The 18765-nt window shown below is 38.9% G+C and overlaps 1 protein-coding gene across 2 annotated transcripts in view; it reads left to right on the plus strand.

The window, feature by feature from the left end:
- The window catches only part of prex1 (phosphatidylinositol-3,4,5-trisphosphate-dependent Rac exchange factor 1), a 209860-nt gene that overhangs the window by 134826 nt on the left and 56269 nt on the right, over positions 1-18765 (plus strand). For both annotated transcript variants that reach the window (XM_063041400.1, XM_063041401.1), the window contains exons 18-20: positions 6746-6894; positions 10470-10552; positions 17469-17605. In XM_063041400.1, coding sequence (XP_062897470.1) covers positions 6746-6894; positions 10470-10552; positions 17469-17605 — 369 coding nt within the window. The remainder of the gene's footprint in view (positions 1-6745; positions 6895-10469; positions 10553-17468; positions 17606-18765) is intronic.

The raw sequence follows: 18765 nt of genomic DNA on the forward strand, positions 1-18765 counted from the left end.
AGGGTTTCAGCATCTGATGGAATGGATAAGACATCAGAGACCAAAGTAGGTGGTTTAAGACCATAAAATATAGGAGCAGAATTCGGCCACTTGGCCCATTGAATCAGTCTGCAAGTCCATCATGGCTGATCTATTATCCCTCTCAATCCAATTCTCCTTCTTGGCCTCCAAAGCCATCCACGGCAATGAATTCCACAGATTCACCATCCTCTGACTAAAGAAATTCCTTCTCGTCTTTGTTCTAACTGGATGTCCCTCTATTCTGAGGCTGTGTCCTGGACTCACTCACGATAGAAAATATCCTCTCTGCATCCACTCTGTCTCGGCCTTTTAATATTTAATAGGTTTCAGTGAGATCCCCCCCCCCCACACCCTGCGTTCTTCATCCATTATCACTAAACTCATAGTTCCCTTACCCCGCACTGCTTGCTTCTACCTTCTAACCAAGATCCATGAACCTGATTGCCTGTCTGTGTAGGCCCAATGTCTCAGCCTCCTCCTGCCTCACTGAACTTGTGTCCTCATACCTCGACTCCATTCTGTCCCCTTTTGTTCAGTCCCTTCCTGCCTACATCCATGACACTCCTCACACTCTCGATCTCCTCAGTAACTTTCAGTTCCCTGGCCTTGACTGCCTCATTTTCACCATGGATGCCCAGTCTCTACATATTTCTGTCCCCCCATCCAGACAATCTTAAAGTTCTTTGTTTCTTTCTAATAAAAGAAGCAATCAGTTCCCCTCCATCACCATTCTCCTAAATTAGGCAGAACGGGTCCTCAGGTTCAACAAGTTTGCCTTCAGCTCTTCCACTTTTCCAGAGTTGAGAGGTAGCCACGGGCAACTGCATGGGCCCCAGCTATACCTGCCATTTCATTGGCTAAGTAGAGCAGTCCATGTTCCAAGATTTCCCCAAAAATACTCCTAACTCTTCCTCCTCGACATAGAACATAGAAATCTACAGCATGTTACAGGCCCTTCGGCCAACAATGTTGTGCTGACCACGTAACCTACTCTGGAATCTGCCGAGAATTTCCCTAGTGCAAAGCCCTCATTTTTTTAAAGCTCAGTGTACATATCTAAGAGGCTCTTAAAAGACCCTATTGTGTCCGCTTCCACCACTGCCACTGTCAGTGCATTCCACGCACCCACCACTCTCTGTGTGGAAAAACTTACCCTTGACATTCCCTTGGTACCTATTTCCTAGCACCTTAAAACTATGTCCCCTTGTGTTAGCCATTTCAGCCCTGGGAAAAAGCCTCTGGCTATCCACACGATCTATGCCCCTCATCATCTTATACACCTCTATCAGGTCACCTCTCATCCTCCGTCGCTCCAAGGAGAAATGGCCAAGTTTACTCAACCTATTCTCATAAAGCACGCTGCCCAATCCAGGCAACATCCTTGTAAATCTTCTCTGCACCCTTTCTGTAGTTTCCACATCCTCCTTGTAGTGAGGTGACCAGAACCAAACACAGTACTCCAAATGGGGTCTGACCAGGGTCTTGTATAGCAGTAACATGGCTGTTGAACTCAGTCCGACGGTTGATGAATGCCAACACACTATATGCCTTCTTAACAACACCGTCAACCTGTGTAGCAGCTTTGAGTGTCCTGTGTCCTACGTTGATGACTGCTTCATGCACCTACGCCGAGCTTGTCCATTTCTTCAGCTTTGCCTCCAACTTCCACTCTGCTCTTATATTCACTTAGTCCATTTCTCTTCTTTTTTGATCTCTCTCCATCTCTGACTGACACCTTTTATAAACCTTCTGATTCCCATGGCTATCTCCATTATACGTTTTCCCACCCTGTCTCCTGTAAATTGCTATTCCCTTCTCTCAGTTCCTTTGTCTCTGCCCCATCTGTTCACAGATGAGGCTTTCCTTTCTAGAATATTAGAGATATCCTCCTCCTTCAAAGATCAGTATTTCTCTTTCTCTACCATTGCTGCTGCTTTCACTTGCATCTCCTCCACTTCCCAGACATCCACGCTCACCCCATCTTCCTCATGTCCTTATCTACCACTGCATGAGCCTTCACATCCAACACATCGTTCTCCTCAACTTCCACCATCTCCAAAGGGATTCTACCACTAATTACATCTTTACCTCCCCTCCCCCCTGTCCACTTTCTGCAGAAATTGCTCCCTCCCTGATTTCCGTTCATCCCACCCCACTAATGTCCCTCCCGGCACTTATCCCTGCAAGTGGCCAAAGTGCGACACTTGCCTATTCACCTCCTCCCTCACTTCCATTCAGGGCCCTAAGCAATCCTTCCCGGTGAGGCAGCACCTCACCTGTGAATCTGCTGAGGTCGCATATTGTATCTGGTGCTCCTAATGCAGCCTCCTCTGCATTGGTGAGACCCGTTGTAAATTGGACTGCTTTGTCGAGCACCTCCACTCCGTCTTCCAAAAACAGAATCTGTTGGTCCATGGCTGCCTCTTGTGCCACGATGAGGCCACCCACAGGTGGAGGAGCAACACAATATTCCATCCGGGTAGCCTCCAACCTGATGGTATTAATATCGATTTCTCCTTTTGGTTTAAAAAAAATCCCTCCCCCTCCTCTCTTTTTGTATTCCTCACTCTGGCCTCTTACTTCTTCTCACCTGCCTATAACTTCCCCTGGTGCCCCTCCTTCTTTCTTTTCTCCTATGGTTCAGCCCTTTACCTTTCCCACCCACCTAGGTTCACCTATCACCCTTAAGCTATCCTTTTTCCCCTTCCCCTGTCTTTTTATTCTGGTATTTTCCCATTTCCTTTCCAGTCCTGAAGAAGGATCTCAGCCCGTGGCATTTACTGTTTGTTCATTTTGGTGGATGCTGCCTTACCTGCTAAGTTTGCTCAATACTTCGTGTGTGTTGCTTTGGATTTCCAGCATCTGCAGAATTTCTTGTTTTATTGGGATCCAAAGGTGTATATGTGTTGCTGAAGGGATTGGCTTCAGAGGAACTCTGCACTGACTGGTTACTCCCCTTGTTACTCTTTGAGGTCACCCATCTACCATCTGAAGCCTGCAGTCTCTGTGTGACCACCTCAGTGGAAGACTTAGCTATGAATTTTTCAGCCTCCCAGACGGTCTAAATGCTCCAGTTCCTTGACCTTGTCAGTCAGGAGCTGAAGTTGTGTGCACATCTTGCAGATGTCGTCATTAGGGAGACCATTGGGTAACCTGAAATCCCATATCTCACAGGGGGAGCATTCCACTGTCTGAACTACCATCCTGCCTACACTTGTTACAACTCTAACTTCTCAAACTTAAGTTCTAGCCTGCACCTGTTGAGCCAAAGCATAACCACTCCAACACTGTCACTGACATAATAGCCATTCCAACAATGACTACTCCACTTAAGCCAAACTTCTTTTACTTTTTCTAATTAACCCTAGTCAGTATTAACACAAGCATTCTCCTGCTACACAGGCAAGCCTTAATAGGCCTCAATAGCTTTTTAAAATTGGCGCTTAAAGTCCACAAGGAACTGTCTCCAACTCTGTTTTGCAGATTCAATTGTGTTTGTCTCATCATGTGTTCTCTTGGGCTTTTAACTGGGCTGCTTCAGTTATGTTCCTGGCTTGTGCCAGTATGAGAATAGATTTCTTTAAATCTTTACATTAAATCGAGATCCTATTGAACAGAATACGTGCAACAAAATGATTATTAAAGAGTGATCATCGAAAGCACTACATGAAAGAGCAAAATGCTCATTTAATTTTTAAAAAAATAAACGTCATTACCTTAAATCTTTTCGAAACTTCAGTTAACTACCCTTACAGTATATAAATGCACAACCCTGTTTTGTTATTTTTTAGGTAAAAAGTACCATTGCAAAATATGTCAGTAGTTTTAAATATCTTGGCGTTAACATATCAAAAGACCTGCCATGGAACCAGTACATAAGTGCAATCACAAAGAGTGCAGACAATGCCTCTATTTTCTTCGAAGTTTGTGTAGATTTGGCATGTTACCAAACACTATGACAAATTTCTATAGATGGACAGTGGAGGGTATCCTATCTGCTGCATCAGAGATGGGTCTGGAAGTAGCAATTGCTTTGGAATGGAAAAAACTGGGAAGTGGTGGGTACAACCCACTCCATCACTGCAAAGCCTTCCCCACCATTGAGTACATACACACGATCATTGCCACAAGAAAGAAGCATCCATCATCAAAGACCCCCAACGTTCGTGTCTAGCCCTCTGCCCACTGCTACTATCAGGCAGGAGATATGGAAGCCTTGGGTTCCACAACATCAGGTTCAGGAATAGCTTTTACAGTACAACCATCAATCTCCTGAAACTACACAGATAGCTTCATTCACCAATTCTCTGAACTGATTCTACGACCTACAGACTCATTTTCAAGGATCCTACAACTTGTGTACTCACTGGAGTTTGGAAGAATGCGGTGGGGGGGGGGGGTTGTGGAATGTTATTGAAATGTACCAAATATTGAAAGGCCTCAGTAGAGTTGACTTGGAGAAGATGTTTCCAATAGTGGGAGAGTCTAGGATCAAAGGGCTCAGCCTCAGAATAGAAGAACATCCCTTTAGAACAGAGATGAGAGGAATTTCTTAAACTGGATGATGGTGAATCTGTGGAATTCTTTGCCACAGATGGCTGTGGAGGCCAAGTGATAGGGTATATTTAAAATGGAGGTTGGTAAGTTTTTGATTAGTAAGAATGTCAAAGGCTATGGGGAGGAAGCAGGAGAATGAGGTTGAGAGGGAAAATTAATGGAAAACAGACTTGATGGTTTGGCTGAATGGACTAATTCTGCTCCCGTGTCTTATGTTCTCAGTGTTATTTTTTATTTGTACGGCTCGTCTTGTTTCACATATTGGTCCTTTTTCAGTCTTTGCTTATGTTTAGCTTTTCATAAAATTCTATTGTATTTCTTTATTTTCCTGCAAATGCCTGCAAGAAAATGAATCTCAGGGTAGTATATAGTGATGTATGTACTTTGATAATAAATTTGTTTTTAAATTTAAAAATTCAGTAAGATTGAAAAGTTATTATTTGCTGAACACATTTTAAAGTATATTAGCCATTGATTTGTAATTCATGTTATTTAAAAGAAGTTGTGTTTGCATAAACATGTTTGATAACCCATCTGACATAATTCTTCAAATATAATGTTGCTTGAATTTTGAACTGCTCTGTGCAACCTTTGCACAAATTTAACTGTTTTTCAGTTAAACATTCTGCATCCTACTCAATGGTTGTTATGGTTTCAGAGATTATGATGACCCCTTGGAAGCAGAATAGTGTGTCAACTGTCGTTGAAGTCTATACAAGCGTTCATGGTTAAACTTTGCAAAATCTTTTTCAAATGCAGAAATGCCAGAGTCCAACAATTTTATTCTCATTCTTTTGAACAATGAAATTGCATAATGCCAGCACAGTATGAGTATTTAGACAGCAAAATATCGATTAGTTAAAAAGCTGTGCTTGTGCGCTCTCCCATGATCCAGAAGAAGCTCTTTGAGATTTTACTTTCATCTTAATATACGCATTTCCTGGAACATACTGCATTTCTTATTTAGATGCAGAGCTGGCGCCTTTTTTGCCCTTAATAGTAATAACATACAATTTTTACTCTTTATGCATCACAAATGAAAAATAATTTCATTGTTAGTTTAAATTTGTGTAGGTTCACCTTCATAAGTACATTATGAGCACTTCAAAAGTGTGGCCTCTACTAATTTGTGTTAACATATTTTTGTGACTGTGATGCTTCTTGTGATTTCTGTTTCACTGACAGCCATGGTTGGAATCAAACAGTAATTATTTTATGCTGGTTACTTCTCCTCACACTTCTTGTTTTCATGCTAATTTTAAAGCAACTCGTGCAAATCTGCATTTTAGATACCATCTTCACCAATATTTTACAGATCACTGAGTATTTGATAAGAGTTTTGCAGTTTTTGTGAATATAAGGGCTCATTGCATACGTGCATCCTAATGTAACGAATGCTAAAATTGCATGTAGAAAACCTTTCCAAAAACTCTTGTTTCCTTTTCTTAATTTATTTTGAGTTCTAAAAAATCTTTGAGAAATTAGTTTTTGTTAGTTTGCTTTCAAAGCAGCTCTGGTAACAGTGGTGAATGCAGTAGATTAGAGACTTGAATACTAAATACAGATTGGCAATCTGGTAATAAACGATGGAATTGTTCAAGATGCTGATCACAGTGCCTTGCTACACTGTTATGTAACAGTCTTGTTTAAAAGCCGAGCAGATGTACTTGGTGTAAGCCAGGATATTAGTTATTTAAAAACGAAATGGGTGGGGAAATGGTGAGAAGCTTAATTAAGATGTTTTCTGTAAAAGCCTTCTATCAATGAATTGTCCATTATTCAATAAAAAGGCTTGCTTTGATTTGAGGCATGAATTTGTTTGCTGTGCAGTTTGGCTTCCGTCTAACGTATTATTTGACTTCAACTTTTTTTTTCCCCTCATGGTCTGGAACTGGCCTACAAAATCTTTTTTGCATATAATACGTACATATACCACTATATGAAAAGTGGTACCATATAAAATCCTGTTGTATTGGTGTTCTGCTGTGGAAAAAATTGATCATACTGGAGTAAATATGTACACAAGCTGCTACTTTCGTTTGGTTAAAAATAGTAGACCTTTGCTATCTTTTTTTATATCACAAATGTAGGTTGGTGTTAGTCAGCCAGTTAAAAAAGATCTATCTTGGATTGGTTTGAAATATTTGGTGCTTCATTTCTGTTACAGGTGGCAGGTCTTCAGGTTGGAAGGAAGATTTACTCCATTAATGAAGATTTGGTTTTCTTGCGGCCAGTTGTGGAAGTAGAGACTATTCTACATCAGCTGCATTGTAGTCAAAGGCCACTGAGGGTGCTGGTTGCAACGAAACCCAAAGAGTGAGTCATGTCATATGACCAGCCAAAGTTTGCTCAAACAGTAGTGTTAGTCATTTTTCCTTTTCCACAGATGAGAACTTAAATATTAATTGCATAAACATTTTACAAAAAATGGATGTGTTAAGATAGGCATGAAATATTGCCTTTGTAGGCATTGCATTTGAACTGTTCCCTCACCAATTGTTTCAATCGTAAATTGGCATATATCAGGGTGTTGGTTTTGCATATTGAAACATTTGCTATTGGCATTGGCTATTTGGTCATTTGCCTAGAGTAAAGCTGTCTCCGCACAGCCACACCATTAAAATTAACTTCTTGAACTGCACCATTGATTGCAGTTGAGTAACTTTTCAATACTTTCATTTATTTACCAGTGTTATTGTCTGTCATAGCATCAAACTTTTCAAACTCCTCTTTGCTTTACAACCATACCAAGAACAATTTCGTTCCATCAGCTTAATTCAGGATATGAAGCAAGATTTTAAAGTTCAAGGAGTTGTGACTCATTGTAACTAGAATCAACCTTTTTTTGGTAATTTTTAACTTCTTTCTAGCCATAGGTAGCAGGATGGTGTTCTGTTGTACGGTGTGGTATTCCTCCAAAAATACAATGAGCTGTTGCTTTAAGTCATGACATAGTTTTGGAAGTTGCCTATTTTACCCATGCATCAAATCCCTGCTCTTCCAAGAAAGGATTGCCTCTTCATGGAACTGTTATTTGATTTAATAAGAAAACAAGCAGCATTAATTAAGATCTGACTGCCACATTCAATGAATTCCTTGTTGATAGGAACCTCTGCATTGAAACATTTGTGACATGTTATTCATGGGTTATTATTTGGAGTAATCGATAATTGGGAGTTCAGAATTATAGAAGCTGACAACACATCTTAAAAAATTAGAGGGCTCTGCAGTCGGGAAATTCTAGCCAGTTTCTAGAACAGGTTACATGGTCGGCATGACATTGTGGGCCAAAGGGCCTGAAACGTGCTGTAGAGTTCTATGTTCTAACACAGAGGGATGCCTTTCAGTCCATTGCATCCTTGATTGACAGAGTTTTTTTTATATAAACACCTGTTGATTGTACTCTTTGTTTTGTGACATTGCCAGTTTCTTTTATATTCCAGTGCTGCTGTTTGTTTTCTGTCTGCCATGGGTGACCTCATCAAATGTCTTTCTGAACTCCATGTGAATTTCATTAAATGTGCTACCATCCTCAATCCTAGTTACCTCTGAAAGTTAATCAAGTTTGTCAGGCATGAAGACTATAAGGCATAAGTGCAAAATTAGGCCATTTGACCCATCGATTCTCTGCCATTCTATCATGGCTGATTTATTATCCTTCTCAACCCCCTTCTCCTGCCTTCTCTCATTTAAGTCCATGCTTACTATCATTGATCAAGTCATTCCTTTCCACATGAATACCTGAAGAAATAGATTTAAGTTGATATTTTAGGAGCATAGCTTATTGAAAAGGCATGCATTTCAATCATTCAGCATTAGACTTTGGTAGGCTCTCAAGATGGAGCCACCTAACCAATGTGACCAATGGCGAAATCCTGCAGACAGATCACAAAGCTGCTACTTTTTCTTGTAAGTATGCTTCCTTTCCTGAACTGCGATCAGTTGCAGTCTGTAATTTCCATTTTCATTATGTACTTTTGGGCCTGACTGAGTGATCTGGTGCTTTTGCTGTCTCCTGAGGAATCTGGCAAGATTGAGAGCGGAGTGTGCGGCTGTCATTTCCTAATGACGGAATGTGAACCTATTGTTGGCTCCATTACTCCTTGCTGATTAAAACATTGAACAAGATTGAAATCGACGAGGACTAGAGCGAAAGCGAGTGGGTGTTCAGTGCCGTCTGCTATCCTTTGCTGGTCTCTCTCTTGCTGCTGCCAGAGGTTTGCAGGGGTCTTAGGTTCGATTGCCTCGCAGGGGGCTCTTGGCTGCAGGGCTCTTTTCTGGGGGATTCAGTGGTTTGATGTTTGGTGTTCTCAGTGCTGACCACGCTCCGTGGACTCACTTTTGGAAGACTCTTCGGTTGGTGTGTTTCTGGCTACTCTTTTTTGCAATTTGCACGCTTTGATCGAGGCACTTTGCTGCGGAACTGGTTCTGCAGCTGTGGCCTGCAGTCACTGAACTGAAACTGAACTGACTCAGTGGCTGACACTCCTGGACCATTTTCGGGGACTCTGCGGTTTGATGTTTAATAGTCTGTGTCTTAGCTGCTAACTTTTTGCTGCTTGTGATTTTTTTTCCCCGTGCATTGGGTGTTTGATGTTTTCTTTTAACGGGTTTCATGGTGTTTCTTTGTTTGCCTGCGGGAGGACGTATCTCAGGATTGTATACATACTTGGATAGTAAATGTACTTTGAAACTTTGAACCTTTGCTGTGTTCAACTTAGATAAAAGTTGGAAACAATGAGCTAAGTGTTTTTGTTGTGGTTTTTGTTTTTATGCATATCTCGACAATGCAACTACTCAATATTTTATGTAAGACCATTTGTGTCAAACATCCTCTTGACACCTGAAAGGTGAAATTAGATCTTAATCATTTAACACTTCTATTACAGTTACTTAGAATTGAAGTGTTACCTTACTAATAAAACTGTCATTGTATTTCATTCAGTGAGATATTCTGGCAGTATTTTTAAAACCCCAATAAATTTTTGATGTTATGCACCAACTTAAAGCTAAAAGTATGTTGTCCACATTAGATCAAATATATTTTAAAATCTACTTTTAAGTCTTAAAATACAAATGTTTAGCTGGTGTTCAGCTATGCAGCAATAATTGTTGTTAATGGATTTTCTATTGTAAAGTATATCAAAGCTCTACACTAAATAATCTTGGCAAATATTGCTAAACTTGAAGTAGAGAGAAATTTTGTTTCTACTTCAGATATTCTGGGTTTGATTATATCAAGCTTGAACCTTTTTTAAAAACTGTCCAAATTTCATCCTTGCAGTCACTTCGGCTAAAAGGAAACACTGTTGGCTGGTGGTAAATCATTCTGGACTTGTCTGTGAATTTATGTTCAAGAAAGCCTTCCATAAATGCAAAGAGAATTTTTCCAATATGCATAAAAACTGGAATGAGGGGTTTTGATACAATATATGTTTCTTTGCAATTTGATTTGTTGATATTTTTATTTTTTTGAAATTATGATCAATTTTAAATGCCCTAGCTTTAATATTCTTGCTTCCCTCATTTCATTTTGTACTAAGTATTATAATTTAACTGTTGTAGTTGATGCATTTTTACACACTGTGAAGTCCTTTTTTTTTTACAAAGACTTCTGAGAGTTAAAATATTGAAATCTTGTGCCTTGGCACAGCTTAAGGCATGAAAAGCTTTCATTTACTTTTTATTAAACTGCTGTTAATGACTCAGATCCTTGGATTGATGCAAGTCTAATAACAACTTTTCTTCCTATTTGAATTTTCATGGCAATTGGTTATATAGTGATAAGGTGCATCAAGAATTATAACCTGCCTGGGAATGTTGGAAATATCCGTTAACAAAATGCATATTTGAAATTGGCTAGCTTTCCAATGTTTGTGTTGTTGATCTAGGATAATCAAAATTCCAGACTCTGAAGGACTGAACTTAGAGATCCGTGGCACTGCTCCACCATTTGTTCATGCAGTTCTGAAAGGTAAGATATGCTGACATCAGGATGTGGTTTGGATTAGATTGCATGATGTGAATATTATTTCTCTTTAGAAATATTCACAGATTTCTTGCGTTATCTGTTATATGTCAAGTTATGAAATGCACACATGAGGAAATCTGCAGATGCTGGAATTTCAAGCAACACACATAAAAAAATGTACAATTGTTTCATGCCAAATCCATTTTGAATCTTTAGAACTATCAATTCGTGAAAAGCAGCTAACTATGACTTTCAGCTCTTGTTTTGAGCCTTACTTTGCAAATTCATTTATCTTTCTGTCATTCAAGAGTATGACAACTTCCCATTAATCAGATCCCCATTTCTGAATTGACCTTAAGCAACAGTTAATAAAAGGTCATATAATGTTAATTCTATTTCTGTTTCTACTGCCTGTGTGGCTGATTATTTCCAGCATTTTCTATCTTTATTTCAGATTTTCAACATCTGCAGTTTTTATTTTAGTCTTAGGTTAAGCAACAGTTGCAAAAGCAGTCTTTGTGTGCCTCTTCTTCACTCTTGCTCTATCTATTTGTCAATCCCATCTATATCCAATCTATCTTTGTTGGGCCCTTCAAGCTGTGGCACCCCGGCAACCCCCAACAAACCTGATTAACTCTTAACCTAATCACAGGACAATTTACAATGACCCATTAACCTACCTGGTGCTACTTTGGACTGTGGGAGGAAACCAGGGGACCTGGAGAAAACTCACGCATTCCATGGGGAGGATGTACAGAGACACCTAACTAAACAGTGCCGGATTTAATCTCCGAACTCCGGATCTCTGGAATGCTCTGGGCTGTGATAGTGTCGTGCTAACTGCTACCATGCTACCATGGCTACTCCAGTTTCTATATTGAAAACTTGTGGGTTGCCCTTAGTCCATCTTCAGACTGTACTGGTTGTTAATGCAAACAACACATTTCACTCTGTTTTGATGTACATGTGCCAATTTAACTGTAAGAGAAGAATCTATGTGTACATCACAATGTATTTCTTTCGTGGAACATTTATGTTCATCCTTGCTCTTGATATTGGCATATGGATTTTTTTTTTTAACCCAAATCCTGTGCTTATCTAACATTGCTTGGAGTATCTGCTTGCTTTTCTTTTTGAAAGTGTTGCATTTTGAAATATTTACTGAATTTCACTTTTATTTCTCTTTTGCTTTCTTAAGCATGGGGTTGATTTTATCTAACGAAATGGCAGATTGATCCTTTATAATTTTTACTTTGACTGCCTTTAATCATCTGCTAAGAAATGCACAAGCACATGTCACCCACTCACTTCCCCAATAGTGATCATTTATCTTATCCACTTTCGCAGTTATTTTGAGGGTTGAGGGTGTTTGTCAGTTGGACAATTATAGATCATGTCGTGAATAATGGGACAAACCAAGTTGAGCAAGAGTTGTGAGATGATATCTAGGAGGCAGGGATCATTACACAAGGTTTAGAATACTATGGAAAGAAATTGGACCAATCCAAGGTAAAAATATTCAATTAAAGAGAGACTCTTCATAAGGATGAGAAGAAATCTAGTCTGGATAATTTGGAATTGACGTTTGGCAGCCAAAATTATCATTAAACAAAGGCAACCACTTAAAGTTGGAAATGATTCGGCCATGTTTTCGATAGATTTCCATGAAGGAGAATGGTAAAGAAATTTGACCAGAGCACAATGGCTGACCACCATGGAACTTGAAAAAGGCCCCAAGACAAATGCTAGTTGTTTAGGCAAGTGAGAATCAGTCTGATTACAGTAAGTTCAAAGGGAAGTTTAGAAAAAAGCAGAAACAAGAGGGGCATAGAGAAAATCAGCAAAGGCTTTTGAGCAAACACAAGAGGGAATCAAAACATTCAGTAGACGTCTGAACAGCCACAGTTCTAAGAGGAGAGATGAGGGTCATTTGGACTCATCTGACTCCAACCTGATGGAATGAACATTGATTTCTCAAGCTTCCAGTAATGAACCCCCCTCCATCCCCTTTTCTTGCTCTCACCTTATTTCCTCGCCTGTCTATCACCTCCCTCTGGTGCTCCTCCCCCTTTTTCTTTCATTCGTGGCCTTCTGTCATCTCCTATTAGATTCGCCCTTCGCCAGCACTATATCTCTTTAACCAATCAACAACCCAGCTCTTTGCTTCACCCCTCCTCCCTTCCCAGTTTCAGCTATCACCTTTTGTTTCTTCCTCCTCTCCCCCCACCTTCTTACTCTGACTCCCATTATTTTTAATCCAGTCCTGCTGAAGGACCTCGACCTAAAACATTGGCTTTACTCTTTTCCATAGATACTGTCTGGCCGTTGAGTTCCTCCAGCATTTTGTGTGCCTTGCTTGGATTTCCAGCATCTGCTGATTTTTTTCTTGTTTGTAAAAGAACTGAGAGTAGCTTGATTTTTTTTTAAATAGGAAGTGTTTAGGGCCTGGAATATGATTCCAAAAGTTATAGTGAAGGGGATTCAAATGTAGTTTTAAAATGGGAACAACAGGAATTCTGCAGATGCTGGAAATTCAAGCAACACACATCAAAGTTGCTGGTGAACGCAGCAGGCCAGGCAGCATCTATAGGAAGAGGCGCAGTCGACGTTTCAGGCCGAGACCCTTCGTCAGGATGAATTTAAAATGGGAGTTGGATAAGTATCTGAAAGAAAAGAATCTTCAGGGCTATATAGAGAAGGACAAGATGGATTGCTTTTTGTTAGACCTAGTACAGTCTTGATTGACCAAAAGGCCTTTTGTGCTGTGACCAATATGTGATATGCTTAAAATACAACGTTAATATATCAACGTGCAAAACTGTGTTTTCAAATTCATATTAGATACTAGCTTTTCAGTATTTACTCTACATTCAGAGCATCAATAAAAATCTCAGCATGGTGCTTTTACAATTCTACAATTACAGTAACCTTAAGTTTCAAATGCTTGCTTGGTGACCTGTAATTTAATTTTCTTTCAACATGGAGGGAAAGAAGCTCGAACTGGCAAAGAAATAGCCCAATTGAAAGCAAGAGAGTAGGGTTTTATTACCGGGAAAGTGAAAGACTGTTCTGGAGAAGCAGAAATGTTTAGTGGGGTTGCAAAATTATTTGAGGGAGAAATGTTGCGGACCTTTTTTTATTTTGAATAAATTATTGATTTAAGTTTTTCTGACAATTATAAGCTAAACCCTACACTTTGTATCGCCCACACAGTTCAACACTTTGCTACTATCTTTAGATACATTTTCTATTGAAAGGAAGAATTGCAGAAAGAACAATATTCAACATGAATATGAGCATTAAATTTATTCATGAAGTTTCCTAATACATAATTTTGAAAGCAAGAAAAACAAACTCGCCTTCAATTGTTTGACCATCATGGAAGCTTCTAATGTTATTAATTTTGAGGTTAATATATTCTGATTATCAAAATAATTTAAAAAAAATTGTTATCCTCAATATGGCTCTTCATTGCTGAAAGAATGAAATTGAAGTGAATAGGTGAGAGAGCTGAAACGGTGGATTCATGTCCAAACACTCCAGCAAAATCTTAAGTTCCTCAGAGGAGTCTGCTCTCCAGACACAAGTACTTGGTTGGGTTAATACTTAAAATACTGGAAAGATTTTGTGTAGCTAAGAACATAGTAATAGGTTTGGTTAAGAAAAATCTAGAGTTTCATAGTCGTGGTATAATTATGTGGCAAGTTAATGAAGGTGATGTGGCAAGTTAATGAGGAAGCATGAACAACAGGAATTCTGCAGATGCTGGAAATTCAAGCAACACACATAAAAGTTGCTGGTGAACGCAGCAGGCCAGGCAGCATCTCTAGGAAGAGGTACAGTCGACGTTTCAGGCTGAGACCCTTCTCTTCTTTCAGTTAGTCCTGACGAAGGGTCTCGGCCTGAAACGTTGACTGCACCTCTTCCCAGAGATGCTGCCTGGCCTGCTGTGTTCACCGGCAACTTTTATGAGGAAGCTTGAGTTTTTTTTCCTTTTGTAAGGACCTTGGGAAGCAGGAATAATGCGCTGATGGGAAAATTTAAATAGGCTAGACATTAAAATAAAAATAGTAACTGCTAGAACTAGTCAGCAGGCCAGATGTCACCTGTGGAAAAGAAAACAGAGTTAATGATTCCAAACGAAGACCTTTCGTAGTGGTAGGAGGCACCCTTGATGTATTCTTTGCCTCTGTTTGATTTACTTCTGATTATATTTTCACTTTGTACATTGCAGAAGGTAACAGTATGAATATGCAGTATTTTTGGTTGTTCAAAACTGATTGTGTGGAAGAGCAGGTAGTTCAGTCTGAAGGGATAGAAAATTGAACATAAGTCCAAGGCTACTTGAAACCATTTACTCAGTCCACTGCTCAGGTTGACTTGTTTCTTTTACCATTCCCTCTGCCCCATCTTCTATAAAAGCAATCACCTGGGCTATTACTGTACCATTCGTCTAGTGTTATATTATTCCACTTCCATGGTTTGCAGGTTATCTATGATTTGCATCATTCCACTGCTCACCAGGTCAGATCAGCTTTGTTTGCCTCAATATCTTATCTTCAAAACCTTGTTTGACAGACTTTGTTTTTTTTTAAAAGACCAAATAGTTTATTAACTATATTTGATACTATTTAAGAGTTACTATTCTATTCAGTTCGAAGGCTGTGAGGTAAAGAGCATCTGCAGTTGTTTGTGTCTCCAAAAGCATCTGTAGCCACTTAAGAGATCGTCTTGTCACCTTCCAAAACAAATCTCTTGAGGGCTACCCTTTTTACCCCCATCTTCACACTGTGAAACAGCAATTGCAAATTTATTGTTACTGTTGAGAGAAAACGTACCATAGGAATACATGGGATTCAAGAGGATCTAGGTTTTTGCTTTACATAAAATCATGATGCACATGTTTTTTGAGGAACACAGCAGGGCTAACCTGCAGATCTCTGTGCAAATAAATAATACAGGAAACTGCTATACGTACTTGCAAACAACTTTCTGCAGTGATTAGGTTAAGAGCTATTGAAATCAAAGTATGTGAACTTTGGGATTCTGAGTTCAACTGATTATAAACCATATGTATCAAGGCTTTTTTTTCCCAGCCAAAATGTGAAGCATTCACTTCAAAGAAAATAATTGAGAAAATATGTAGCATCATACCATTCTGACACTTGACTTGAGTCTGGCTGAAGAGAGTTCAAAATGGGTTTCTATTCCTTTCCTCACCAAGCAGTTTCATTCTACAGTTTTATAAAATAAGTATGTAGGTAGCCTATAGGATAAACCATTTGTCTTTAAAAGATTTGCACAAGCTGAAAAGGTTAACAGTCATGAAGCAATTCAGCATGTTGTCTTGTCAGAAATTGTAGATGTTTATTCTACAGTCTTTCCGTTCACTTCTGTCTTTCTCTATTTTACTGACCAATGGACTTAAATAAGCAGTCTTTATGAATGAATGTAACATAATGCAGGCAAACCAAGGGAGAGGAGTATAGTGAAAACAGGATTTATTGACATATTTGGATGTACTGTATTTTAAGTTCATGTGTTTTCTTAATTTTTTGTCTATGCGTACTGGTATACAAAGCTCTTCCAGCTGTGTAATAGTTTCATTTGTGGATTAAATCCTCCCTGTAGTTTCGTACATTCAATTCCTGAAGTGTTTACTGTTAATAGCTGGGTCAAGTTTGTTGATGCTACTAAATGTGAACTGATTTAAATGGATACAGTGAATTCTGGTTAATTGGGCCATTGGTTAATCGGGGAAGCTACTTATTTGGGACAACTCTTAAAGAACAAAAGCTAACTGAGAAAATTGCCAGTATTCATTTAGGACTCTATGCCCCTAAATTAGAACAGGATACTGTCACCGAACAGTTTATAACTAGCATCAGTCGCATGTACATTCATGGCCATTAGACACTATACTGCGCTTAAAGCAAGCAGATTTTTAAATAGTGTCAGTTGCATGTGTTTGTGTCCAAAGAGTAGTGATTTTTATCGCTGGTAGTTGGTGAGAAATAAGCAGTAGACCACCCAGAACTGCTTTGCTTACTAGGTTTCAAGTATTTGGGCTTGCAGATGCCAGAAACGGCTGGCAGTGAAAATGAAACTATTTCACTACTTCAGCAAGTTGGGAACTACTAAGAATTTGAAGGTGTCAACAATTATCTTGAATGTTACAATGAAAATGAAGATTTCGAGGATGCAATATCAAAAGCTTTGTATGAAGGCAGCCCATTATCTGTACTTGGTGTTTGCGCTGAATTTGTTCATTTTCAGTCAATCAAAAGAACTCTGCAGCGTACACGATGATTTCCTCTGTTGATAAGCGTTAGGAGCTAATACAAAGTTTTATAGTTCTGTAGTAGTATTGATTGTGTTCTAATTTATTCTGTATTTCATTTAAATACATAATTTATTATTCAGTTAAACTGTAGTATATCTTCTTTATATCTTTTTACCCATTTCCATGAAAATCGGCTATTTGGGGCAACCACTTAATTGGGCCAAAATGTACTGATGTGTTCCAATTACCAGAATCTACTGTATTAATTTCAGAGTCCTAGGAGAGTTCCTCCATTTTTAGGAAGTTCCTCATTCTACTCCATTGTCACCATACTATCTATTTGAATGTTGTATTTTCTATCATTTGTGTCACAATGGCTGTCCCCAACTCCTCATTTTCCACTCTGCATATAGTCCCTGGCCTATCCCACTAAAATAAACCTATTTACTTCACAATATGCCCAATGATGAGAGCTGGCACTTTGATCAGTAAAGCTTTGGAACCATTTGGGTTCTTGCAGGATTTGTAGCATAAACTAAGTTACTCAAATGTTTTTACATTTAATGTGGAGTTTTGTTGTTTTGAGAAATTTGAATTGCAAATAGTTTCCACAATGTGAATCTGATTATCTTGCAGGCTCTGGGGCAGCTGCAGCTGGCCTTCTCCCTGGCCAGTGTATTTTGAAAGTAAATGGTGGTAATGTTAGTAAAGAGAACTATACTACAGTACTTGAATACTTCACAACACACAAAAAGAATCTGCCGCATTTAAAGGTAAGTAACACAAGACAACATAATCCTAACTGGCCATGAAATGGTCTTGTTATTGCGCACCACCTTTAGTCATTTGAGAATCTTTTAGTATCTCTCAATCAGTTTCATTACTGAGGTAGATCTTGATTTTGTATTTCACTATCATTTAATTGAGTGCCTGAGGATATTTTATTAAGTTGCATTTCCTAATCCCTATATTTGTTTGAAAGAGCACATGCACCAAAATGGAAACCACCTGAATTTGCTTGTCTCTCTAGAACATATAATTATCAAAGCTTAGTTTGTGTAGCGCCTTTAACAGAATGCCAAACTTATGGCATTATGTCACTTATGGGGGTATCTACTACATCTGGTGGAATGTTAATCCATTCTGTCTCTCACTAATTATTTTCATTTACTATTGGTTGCATCAGGACATATCAATTTTTTAAAATCTCATAATATAGGAAACTGTGCTATTAGACCACCAGACATTTTAGCATTGCTCCTTAGTAAATGAGTTTCTTTGTATTGATCATGATAAGTCATTTATATCTATTTTTCACCATTACCATTGGGCAGTAGAGGAATCCCAACATGCTGCATCACTGCACGGTATGGAAACTGCACTGCGGCGGACAGGAAGGCTTTACAACGGGTAAAACAGCCCAACGAATCACTGACAGCAGTCAACAAGGACATATAGACAGAAAGATGCTAGGAAAAGGTTATCAATGTCATGAACTACTCCACACAGCCTAGTTATAGGCTGCGCATGCCCATCAGGGAGGAGGCTATGTATCATCTGCACTAGACTCAAATACAGCTACTTTCCCTAAAGAGTAAAACTGATCAACACCTCCACCCAGTAGCCCACCCCAACACAGCTACTTTATTATTTCCTGTCAGAGCCACCTTATGTACAGATACTCCTGTATCTAGTGTCACTTTATGTACATACAATTAATCCATGTATATAAGCTATCATATGCATTTATATTTATTGTTTTTTTTTAATTTTTGTGTTCTTTATCTTGGTGTTATTTTATATACTGCATCAGATCTGGAGTAAGAATTATTTCATTTTCCTTTACACCTGTGTACTGGAAATGGCATTAAGCAATACCGAATTAAACAGAAACAAGATCAGTTTTTTTTTGGAATAAAGAATAATACTTAAT

The sequence above is a fragment of the Mobula hypostoma genome, chromosome 2 (genome assembly GCF_963921235.1).
Source record: "Mobula hypostoma chromosome 2, sMobHyp1.1, whole genome shotgun sequence".
Taxonomy (NCBI): Eukaryota; Metazoa; Chordata; class Chondrichthyes; order Myliobatiformes; family Myliobatidae; genus Mobula; species Mobula hypostoma.